Below are 12,168 nucleotides of genomic sequence, written 5' to 3'. Positions count from 1 at the left end.
ACCACTGGGGTTACATGTACCCCAGGTTGGGAACCCCTGATCTAGAGAACAATGGCCACGTGACTCTTTACCACTCAGGTTTTTTGGAGATTGAGATCTACAGTTGACGCCCTCGTACGTCTCGAGGCAGCTATCTGTCGCTCTTTTACAGACAGACAACACTTGGTGTGCATCTTATTTTCACCTCGAGAACACTTTCGACACGATATGGAGATATGGGATACTAAAGCAGCATCATGACTGGTTTCCGTGGACGGATGCCAAAGTTAATTGACGAATTTCTTGGAGAACGGACCTTCCGCGTCAGAGTTGGCACGTCCTACTCACCATCCTATGAACAACAGGAAGGAGTTCCCCAAGGAAGCGCGGGACGCTGATTATTGTCCTCCCTCACAGTGCGCTCTTCCATTTAGGGACTTGTATCCCACCGTGCGGTGTGCATTGCAGAGGGCGTGGCAGCGCAGGTGGGAAGCTGTGATTGCCACGACAAAGATGGGGGAAGTCATGGCCAGGGCAGTACGTCCCTGGTCGTATTCCCATATAAGGAGTCATAAGAAGGAGACTGTCCAGGCTCGCTTTAGCGTGGGTCACACTCGATATACACATGACTTCCTCATGTCCCGGAGAGTTCAGCCCTACTGTGATGAATGCTTTGTCTCCCTGACTGTTCGGCACTTACTGTTCGAGTGTTCCAGTCTAGGGGACCTGCGAGAGCGGTACCTCTCCCGGTGGCCGGGTGGAGATGGGAGTTGCTCGCTCTATCTTTCTGGTGTTGGAGAAGAAGACACTCTCCCAGGGACACGAGGTCATCGACTACCTCCAGGAGGCTGGTATCCTGCATATACTATAGGTTTACAGCTAATGGTGGTTGTTTGTATATTGTTTTTAGAATTTCTAGTTAATTAAGCAAGTCGATAGATCACTCCGTGAATTACTTGGGATGGGAAGGAGGCCTGCCTGTAACTTGTCCGTAGGAACCTTCGTGTTAGCGTCATAGGGTGGACGGTGGACGGCGTATGCCGCCTTTGATTAACTGATGGATGTGTTTATTGTGGAAAAAGGGCGGCAGAGTTGAGTTTTATAGAACAGGAGATAGAGTTTGGAAGATTGTGTTGAGTTGACAGGTGGGAAAATAAGTTTTGAGTCTAAAGTGAAGAGTGCGAGACATGAAACAAAGCCCTGCAGAACACCCTGTACAACAGCAGATATAGATCGACCAAGAAGGAAAATATATTTAAAAGTACAGTTACATGTATATAATCTGTAGCAGACTAGTTTAAAAAGCAATTAAATGGGCAGTATAAGAAGCTTTCGTGAGGTCTAAGGCAACAGGAAAAGTTTCACTGAAAGGTCTAGGATAAAATTATTTGAAGTCAGCTAGGAAAACATGAAGACCACCAATGAAGCGTCCCATGAAAATATCGTAGTGTTGGTCAAAAGTTGATATATGCTTATGAACTTTTTTTGTTAAGAAATGTTTCAAAACTTTGAGGCTGTATGATGGCGTGAGGAAGGAAAGATAGATATTGCGAGAGAAAAAGGTTTGCCTAAGTAGGGTATCAGCATGGAAGCACACTTTTTAACTTGTGAGTGTTTAGGTCGTACAAGTACCTACCTTTTAAAGAAGTGTTAATTATGTACTTCTACGTTTGCCCTTTTAAAACAATTTAGCTGTATACTCAATTCCAGTGTCCTTTAGCCAAGGGGTCCCTCCCTTCATTCTTCTACTAACTCCACCTAAATCTGTGGGATTGGCTGGCTGGGGAAGTAGGAGGTGTAGCTCACTACGTCAAAGTCCATTTTATGGCGCGTCGACCTAACCTATTCTGCTCTAGTTGTCACTCAGGTTGTTTTAAAATGTCCAGTCCCTCACCCAATATTTGCTCCACGATTACGGATATCCACTACTTTTTTATGTTAGGTGACAGTAAATGCATTCAATATTATCGTGTGTTGATGTATTACACGTATTATACATAATATGAAGATAATTTAGTAAAGTAAATAAGCCCTGTTGATTGCAGTGAATTTTGCCCTACCCAAATCGACTTAGCGCTCAACCAATCACCAGCAACTGAACCCCTATGGTCTTCCTACCTCATCTATACATAGAGGGGCCTCTCGGTTCATCGGCTTGTCTGTGGATTAAATTGGCGAGAGTGCTGGAGTGTAATAATAACCCAGATCGACTTAGCTGTCAACGAATCACAAGCAACAGAGCGGCTATGCTCTTCCAACATTATTTATAGGAAGCGGTCTCTCGTTTCAACGGCTAGTCTGTGGATTAAATTGGCGTGTGTGTTGGTGTGTAATACAGTTGCCTCTATAATCAGTAGATGCACAGGTTGACTTTAACATGTTTGATAATGTGTCGACAGAAGTCCTGTGTCAGGAGTAGGAGACTAGCTTGGTGATAACCTGCTGGAACCCCGGAACAGTCATCATATTAACACCTCACTAACTCCTTTAAACTGAATAATGTATTACTCATGTTGATTCCATAATGATTCTCATTATTTCTGCAAAAATAGTATTGATGGGAGGGTCTGAAGTGAGATAAATGGGGTGGATGATCTGGAATGGCTGCACTAGGACAGCCTTTATAAATGAATTAGTGTCTGCGACCAAGGCGCATCCAATGATTATGTATAAGTCGGGGCAGAAACAACACTATTCAAGGTTCTCTAGGTGCTTTCTTCCTGTAAAAATAATTCGTCATTCGAAGGAACAAATATACTATACGTCTATTCTAACTTTTTTGACGAAAACATTATTTTCAAAGCTGTTACTGGCAAGATCATTCTGTAGTTGCTATTTTATAGTTTAAAGTTTATGTAGCGTATAATTTTTCAGTGGGCCATGCTGAAGCGTAACGGATTTCGTGATCTGTTACTTACGTGGAGGTACTTACCATTACTGATCCAACTTCTACCTCCACGTATGTTCCGAATTTATCCCAGATTTCGCAGTAGATTGTAAATATGCCGACAGGTAATATGAGGTCGGCTTTAGGGTTGGTGGCAGACACGATGGTTTCCTTTAGAGGTGCTCCGTCGGTTTCCACGTACACTGGTGAAAAAAAAAAAAGAGAAAGATGATTATCTAAGAATGAGTGGTTCAAAGTAGATGCGCATAAACTAAATTCTGGCATGAATAGTTTTCAACTCTCTCTCTCTCTCTCTCTCTCTCTCTCTCTCTCTCTCTCTCTCTCTCTCTCTCTCTCTCTCTCTCTCTCTCTCTCATCGGTGGCGTAGTTGGTTTGCTGCCCTGACTTCTACTCAGAAGGCTCGGGTTCGATTTATATATATATTATATATATATATTATATATATGTATTATATATATATTATATATATATATATATATATATATATATATATATATATATATATATATATATATATATATATATATATATATATATATATATATATATATATATATATATATATATATATATATATATATATATATATATATATATATATATATATATATATATATATATATATATATATATATATATATATATATATATATATATATATATATATATATATAATTGTACATAATATGTTCATGGGGTACTTACTGAAGAAGACGTACTGGTCCACGCCTGCTTCCTCTGGGTCAGCCCAGCCTGAGCACTCGATGTGGAACTTGTAGATGAGTGCAAATCCTACAGCTGGGTTAATGTTACATGAGCCTCCCGTCGGGGGCTTGTTGAGAACGAGTGTCATGACGTACTCTCCTGAGAAGAATGTTTGATGATTATTTACAACAATATGGAGCATAGAGAAAAGCGCGTAAGAACAGCTGTCACTAATGTCAATACAGGCGCAGAGCAAGAAGAGTGTGAGCCCTAATATCAACAACGCTATTGAGCACTGAGGGAACATGCACCTGTATCTTTAAAAAAAAGTAATGTGAAATGTTGGTGATGTCTTAAATATTAGAGTTATCTTCTTAGGCGCCACATGATTATTGGAATAAAATTACCTGTAAGTGTTACAACAGGAGAGTCAATTACAGAACAAAAGAACTGCCACCCGAGGTTGTACGCCTTCTGATATTGTCACATTAACTATTAAAAAATGTTTAATGTTGGTTTGTACATACAGACTTGTATATTCAGTGCTTAATCAGAACTAATACTATGACATATGAACTTAGTTCATTGAAGGCAGCGGTAGTGGAATGTACTCTCCAATGCCTTTACCTCTTGCCCCAGAGGGCGTAGTCACTGTCAGGGTCAGCTTAAACTTCTCTATACCTGGATTCATCAGGAAGAGGCCGCTACCTACAGCAATGTCTTTGCTGTACTTCCCGGTTGGCACCACTGCAAAAATGATATAAAGGAAATAAATGAGGCTACTTCTAAATTATCAACCTACTCATTTTCCCAGAAATACCTTTGTAAATAACACTGTTGAATAAAGCCATCACATCACACGGAGACTTTGATGATGGCATAATTAGCACATATATATATATATATATATATATATATATATATATATATATATATATATATATATATATATATATATATATATATATATATATATTATCCCATTTATCACATTTACCGACATACAAGGGGTGCAGGTTAACTCATTTATCACATTTACCGACATACAAGCAGTGTAGGTTATCTCATTTATCACATTTACCGACATACAAGGGGTGTAGGTTATTTCATTTATCACATTTACCGACATACAAGGGTTGCAATTTATCACATTTACCGACATACAAGGGGTGTAGGTTATCTCATTTATCATATTTACCGACATACAAGGGGTGTAGGTTATCTCATTAATCACATTTACCGACATACAAGGGGTCGAGGTTATCTCATTTATCACATTTACCGACATACAAGGAATGCAGGTTATCTCATTTTTCACATTTACCGACATACAAGGGGTGTAGGTTATCTCATTTATCACATTTACCGACATACAAAGATGCAGGTTATCTCATCACATTTACCGACATACAAGGGGTTTAGGTTATCTCATTTATCACATTTACCGACATACAAGGGGTGTAGGTTATCTCATTTATCACATTTGCCGACATACAAGGGGTGCAGGTTATCTCATTTATCACATTTACCGACATACAAGGGGTGTAGGTTATCTCATTTATCACATTTACCGACATACAAAGATGCAGGTTATCTCATCACATTTACCGACATACAAGGGGTTTAGGTTATCTCATTTATCACATTTACCGACATACAAGGGGTGTAGGTTATCTCATTTATCACATTTGCCGACATACAAGGGGTGCAGGTTATCTCATTTATCACATTTACTGACATACAATGTTTCATGTTACCTCATTTATCACATTTACCGACATACAAGGGATTTAGGGTACCTAATTTTTCACATTTACTGACATACAAGGATAGGCGGTGGCTGAGTGATTAGGGTGCGGGGCCAGCATTCATCACGCCATGGACAACATCGATTCAAATCCCCACGCTACCACCTGAAATTTTATAGTCACCGCCGAGTGGCTTAAGACTACCCACAGGCTGTCCAGAAGACCACCTATCATCCTGGATTCTAGAAGATACCGTACAAGCGAATAAAAAATTAGTTCCAGGGGGCAGCATGAGCCAAGCATAAGTAGCGCCACTATAAAAATTGCCTACGCTATAATGGGCTTGGGCAGACCACCAGGCCCCTGAAGAAAGCCTACCAGCGCTATAGGCTGAGATGTTAACAAAAAAAGAGTTACCTCATTTATCACATTTACCGACATACAAGGGGTGTAGGGTACCTCATTTATCACATTTACCGACATACAAGGGGTGTAGGGTACCTCATTTATCACATTTACCGACATACATGGGGTGTAGGGTACCTCTTTTATCACATTTACCGACATTCAATTGGTGTAGGCTATGAGGGGTATCTCATTAATCACATTTACCGAGATACGAGGGGTATAAGTTATCTCATTTATCACATTTACCGACATACAAGGGTGGCAGGTTATCTCATAAATCACATTTACCGAGATACAAGGGGTGTAGGTTATCTCATTTATCACATTTACCGATATACAAGGGGTGCAGGTTATCTCATTTATAACATTTACCGACATACAAGGTGTGTAAGTTATCTCATTGATCACATATACCGACATACAAGGGGTGCAGGTTACCTCATTTATCACATTTACCGACATACAAGGGGTGTAGGTTATCTCATTTATCACATTTACCGACATACAAGGGGTGCAGGTTATCTCATTTATCACATTTACCGACATACAAGGGGAGCAGGTTATCTCATTTATCACATATACCGACATACAAGGGGTGCAGGTTATCTCATTTATCACATTTACCGACATACAAGGGGAGCAGGTTACCTCAGTAGTAGGTATTGGCGACAGTGACAGGACCAAAAAAATTCGCAAGCATGATCAAGAATTAGCGCCAGAAATGACGTCGAAAAATTTTATACGTTGAATTTGTCTACCGGGGCAGCCAGCCGGGCGGTCAGCCGCCGCCGAGGGGACCTCCCCACTACCCAACCGGGTAGTGATCAAAAGCTAACCAAAGTGACCATTTCTTGGATTTATTCCTAATCATTACTATGATATATTCGTCACGGATGAGGAGTCACATTACTCGCTTCGCTAGGTAAATGCCGATTTCCCGCCAGACCCTCACGCCGACGTGGACTATCTCCACCTCTATTGCGACATAATCCAGCCCACGCGATTTGCTAGCCAAACTGTGATCATTTTAGCCACTCTCCCTTACGGTGGGAGTAACAATTATTATTCAGTGCAAAGACCTCTGTATAAAAAGTTGGCGATGAACGCTATAGATTCAGTGGCGGTAGTGGTGACGGATCAGTATGGACGAAAAATATACTTTGAAGAAAACCGCTCGGCCACGATCGTCTTGCGCATTACACCCACCCACCCTCTCTTTTAAAATCAGTGGGCCAGCAAAAAAACGCTCACTCATCGCGAGACTTTTGCCATGGAAAAGTGTTATGGGGAAGACCTTATCGATTTATTTCCCCGCGAGCGAGGAGGGAGGATATTTGTGGCCGGTGCGTCAGGATCTGGGAAAACACAGCTAGTGACGCGACTTGTGCGGAAATATTGTGACAAATTCTATCGAGTTCTTATTTGCGGTGCAACACATCATCCCATTCAAGACTTGCCAGAGCTGCAAAATAAAGTAATACTTAGTAAGGACATTATAGACCCAGAACAGGAAATTGATCTCTGTCAGAAAAATAAATCTATGTTAGTAGTATATGACGATAACTTTTTACGCGCTGCCAATGATGAAAGCGTCGCCAATGTTTTTATTAAAGGCAGACATCTTGGCCTTAGCTCCATACTCATTTCTCAGAACTTATTTATGCAGGGAAAGTATGCGCGAAGCATATCCCTCAATTGCACTCATTTCGTTTTGCTTAAACAAAGAGATCTTGGTCAAATTGAACTTCTAGGTCGTCAATTGTATGGTCGTGACAGAGCCAAGGCATTTCTCAGTATCTACAAGCGAGCTGTTGCGGGAAAACCTTACGGCTATCTGCTGGCTGACGTCTGCATAACTACCCCCGAGGTCCCATCACTGAGATCAAATATAGCGAACGACGGCTCCTGTGAGGTTGTGTACTCGTGGAGAGAGTGAGCGATATGCTAGCCCCATCCAAGACACGTCTTTTAAAGTCACTTTATGAAGACCCTCAAGTACCTGGAGGCTTAAGTGGAGTGAGGCCTTTATTTTTAGCAGCGAGAGCCATTGAACCCGACGTTTCTATGCGCGATGTTGAACAGTTTATGGAAGGTTGCAGAACACACACATTACATAAGATACAACCCCATAAGTTTAAGCGACGCGCTATTCTCAGTCCCAAACCGCGAGTTATCATAGCAGCAGATCTCGCGGACATGAAAGAATTGTCCCGCTTTAATGGAGGTCATAATTACATCTTAGTCTGCGTTGATGCATTTTCAAGGTACGCCAAAGCCCTGCCTCTTAAACGTAAAGATGCAAAATCGATGGTAATGGCAATGAAGACATTGCTAGAGGAAGACGCTCCTTTCAGTGGGGTCTCTAGACTCTGTGTTGACCGAGGCAAAGAGTTCTATAATCGTCCACTTCAAACCTATTTGCAAAGAATAGACATAAAAATGTACAGCGTTTACTCCCAAGAGATAAAAAGCAGCCTTGCTGAGCGATTTATCAGAACTCTGAAAGGTCGAATATATAGGTATATGACTATATATATATGTATATATGTATATGTATATGGTCACAATACACTAAACTCGAGTATATTTCCATCTTGCAGAAGGTACTCGAGAGCTATAACCGCACGCCTCACGCACGTATAGGAAAACCCCCAGCCGAAGTACATGCCATGAAGGACCCGCGAGGAATCATTCGTCAGTTTAAGAAAATGCATAATTATAAAAACAGAGAAAAGCGTCAAGGTAAAGCCAGTCGTGTGCTGAACATCGGGGACTACGTTTGACTCGTGGGCGCGGATAAAGCTTCTAAATTTAACCGAGGCTTTCATATCCAAAACACAGAAGAAATATTTAAAATTGCAAGCGTGGATTATCGACAATCCCCATTGGGTTATACCTTGCAAGATTTATCCAATCAACCCATCCAAGGCTTGTTTTACAAAGAGGAGCTTATCAAAGTTCAGCTACCGGACGTTTTCCCCATCATCATAAAAAAATCGAGAGTGGTGAACGGTCGCAAACAATTTTTTGTATCTTGGTTGGGTTATGATCCGAGTCAAGACTGTTGGATAGACGCTCAAGATATTTCCTAATGACCTCGAATTCACCAACAAGAAGAAAAAAAAAAGCACCTCCCCTCGCCTTTGTTCACAAGGATCTTGTTTTGTTGTTGGCTAAACTCTCCCCCGACAAGCGGAAAAAAGTAATTGCGGTGTTGAACAAGAAACATATAGATTGCTTGTCAGAAGTATTTCTAAATTTCCTAAACACTAATCTTACGCGAAATACAAAGATTGTGAAATCCCTGAACAAATATAAAAACACATAAGGAAACTCGCCAACAAGGGGTAAGTACACTAAAAAAAAAAACTACTGCGAACACAGCGGGCGGTGCTATACTCTGTGCTGTTACCTCTGGCAGCTAGCGTCATAACTGGTCTTTTAACAAAATGAAGGAATATTGTCTCATCCCGAAATCAACAGCAGAACAATTTTTACTCAAGTCTTCTACGGGGAGCCGTAACATAAAACGAAACAGAAAGACGGACGAGGAAAAAAAAGAAAAGAGAGTGCGGAAACCGTTGTCGGGTTCGACGGTCAAGGCGTCAACTGCATTAATAAATATAAAGAGACGCGCGCTGCAAGATGTATTAACCCAAAACAACCACCCGCCATCTATAGCGGCCATAGGTCCTCGCACGACGTTCCCCACAAATACTATCGATTCGAAACCTGCCATAGATAACAGGATTGATGTTAGAATGAAAGCAACTCAAAGGGATTATGCCAAAGCTTTCTTAGCTCTCATGAAACATACTCCAGGAATTACATGGGATACAAACGGAAATCTTTTGAGCCCCATTAATAATTTTAACGTCATTGATATATTGCAAACCTTAAGTGACGTCAACAGCAAATTAGGCTTCAAAGCTGATGATATACCATTTATTAAAATGCTTTTCCACAACACAAACTTAGATCCCTCATTTATACGCAATAATAAGGCAAGGAAGCAACTGTTTGGAGGAGGAGGAGGTGGGGGAGGAAGAAGTGCCCCAATTCGGGCAAAGCCACGCCCTATTCCTTCTTTCTCCGCCCCCGCGCGGATGCCGGGTATGACGTGGGAGAATTATCGCATATAAAAAGGCTTTGTTTTGGGGTGGGATATAGACACTTGCGTGACCTCGCGGGACAGGGAGACACTAAGCGTGAGTAAGAGCGAGAATTAATATATATTTTTTCTATAAACATGTCAGACTATCCCATCATTCCTGTGAAGGGGCGAATGACCGATCGCCAGTTCATTGACGACAGTGTGTGTTTAGTAGCCACCATCAACGCCAGCAGTTTTAAACTTAGAGGTATAGCCAAGGACTTGGCTGAAGTGTATGGCTATGCTAATCTCTTTGAAAATCGGAAACAACTTTATAATTTGAACAGAGTCGTTTGGAGTGACAGACCGAATGGGGGGTCGCGGGGAGTGAAGGAACCACCGACGGAATCAAATTATCCCATTGTGGTGGGTATGGTGACTCAATTTTGTCAGGGTGAATCTGTAGAATATAATGACGTGTCAAGATATTTTATTGAAACCAGCAGAGATATGCATTATGTGAACGGTTTAATGTCGGACACCAAGCAAAGCAGACGCGATAATTTTAAATGTTGCCTCAATGAGCTAGGTGATTATGTAAAGCAGAAAAAAAGCATTCGAAAAGTAATTTTTCCTACCGGCGTAGGACGAAGGGGAAAGATGGATCATGAATGGAACGTGGCCTACTTGAAGGAGCTAAGATCTTTTGCCCACCAACTAGATTTGAATAACGTTAAGGTAATGCTCTTGGGGCAGGAAGAGGGGACGAAGAATCTCCCCGCGAAAGCCTCAACTGCCGGGGATGGGCGACAGACACAAACCACTGTGTAGCTATAAAAATGACGTTTTATATATTTTTTTAACTAGTGGTCATGCAGTCATCGTCGCGAACAGTGTTTCTTCCGCCTACGGAGGGTGAATTTTCAAGTCTTTTGAGTAGCTTTCCACATCAGGTGGGGGGTGGTTTTGGCAATATTCGAACTGTGCATTTCGCCCACCCTGCAAGACTACATCAAAGAGGTGGCGGTATTTTTAGTACGCTCGCAAACCTAGCCAAGAGTGTAATGCCCTTTCTATTCAGAACCGTTAAGCCCTCAGCGCTTAAGTTTACTCAAGATGTTATCCAGGATGTGAGCAGTGGACAAAGAAGTGTGAGAGGCGCTTTAAAGAAAAGAGGTATTGAAGCCTTAAGTGACGTAGGTGCTAGAATTATTAAAGGAGGAAAAACAAAAGTTACTTCGCGAAACAAGAAAAAAAAAATTAATAAAAGGAAAAGTGGTTGCAAGAGAAAGAACAGCGATGTGTTTGATATAATTTAGTAATGTGGAGGTGAGGTGGACACTCATGAAAAAAAAAAAGGGGGGTGGGAACATTCTGACCTGCGCGCGCGCGTGGGCTTGCCATTTTTTTTAGCGAGTGGTCTCTTATCAAGTTAACACGTCGCCCGCTCCCGCGACCAGTGTCTCCATTAGTATATAGCGGGCGACGAAAGCGACAACAGCATGGCCTCCGCCGCTCCCTCCGTTCCGATTTCTGATTATGCGCTCAGTGTGGTTGACGAATTCCCTAGAATCAACAGACAACGCCAGGTTGAGAGCTCTATTGCGTCTAAAACTCTTGTCGACATTTTACCTGTAAATTTGTCCAGCCACGCCCGGTTAAAAGATAAGTACTTAGAGTTCCGCGTGCCGGGGGTGAAGGGGGCATTTATCGATCTTGCTAAATTAATTCTTGAGTTGAAATTAAGTGTCACTCAAGCTGATGGACAAACAAAAGTCGAGGAGGATGTCAATGTCGAATTCTGCAATGGCACTGCTAATACCATGTTCAAATCAATTCAGGTGTATGTAGGCGATCAAATGGTTGAAAGTAACCCATACTTTAATTACTGGTCATTCCTAAAAATGCTCACCACCTTCTCCACGTTAAAACTCAAATCATTCGGAGAAATAGGAAACCTCCTCAAAGATAACAGGTCGGGTGGAGCGGGCGTAGCTGAAACCTATTACGCCGCATACTTCACTAGCCTTGGGAGCAAATACAAGAGACATTTAAAAGATATCAAAGATCACGGTCTTCATCTCACCTTCCCATTAATGTCGGACATTACTTCTTGTGATCAGTATTTATGCGACGACATCCCATTGAGAATAAGGCTTGAGTTAGCTAACGAAGCTTGGTATTTGAACACTGACGGCGATGGGAGTGCTGTGCGTGCCCATATTGATTTTGCTAAACTTTGGGTCACCAGACTCCAACCCTATTCGTCAGCATTGCTTGCATTAAATAAAGAATTAGAGACAGGAAAAATAACGCGTACAATATTT

General features: G+C 41.6%; 1 protein-coding gene across 1 annotated transcript in view; it reads right to left on the bottom strand.

Moving 5' to 3' along the window:
* The window catches only part of LOC126997872 (polycystin family receptor for egg jelly-like), a 345,158-nt gene that overhangs the window by 173,456 nt on the left and 159,534 nt on the right, over positions 1–12,168 (bottom strand). The window contains exons 18-20 of the mRNA XM_050859085.1: positions 4,220–4,339; positions 3,593–3,751; positions 2,912–3,069 (exon numbers count right to left, since the gene is read on the bottom strand). Of these exons, the coding sequence (XP_050715042.1) occupies positions 2,912–3,069; positions 3,593–3,751; positions 4,220–4,339 (437 nt within the window). The remainder of the gene's footprint in view (positions 1–2,911; positions 3,070–3,592; positions 3,752–4,219; positions 4,340–12,168) is intronic.

This window comes from Eriocheir sinensis, chromosome 13 (assembly GCF_024679095.1).
Source record: "Eriocheir sinensis breed Jianghai 21 chromosome 13, ASM2467909v1, whole genome shotgun sequence".
NCBI classification, from domain to species: domain Eukaryota; kingdom Metazoa; phylum Arthropoda; class Malacostraca; order Decapoda; family Varunidae; genus Eriocheir; species Eriocheir sinensis.
The sequence above is the reverse complement of the archived record's forward strand: the minus strand, read 5'-3'. Positions and strand labels throughout refer to the sequence as shown.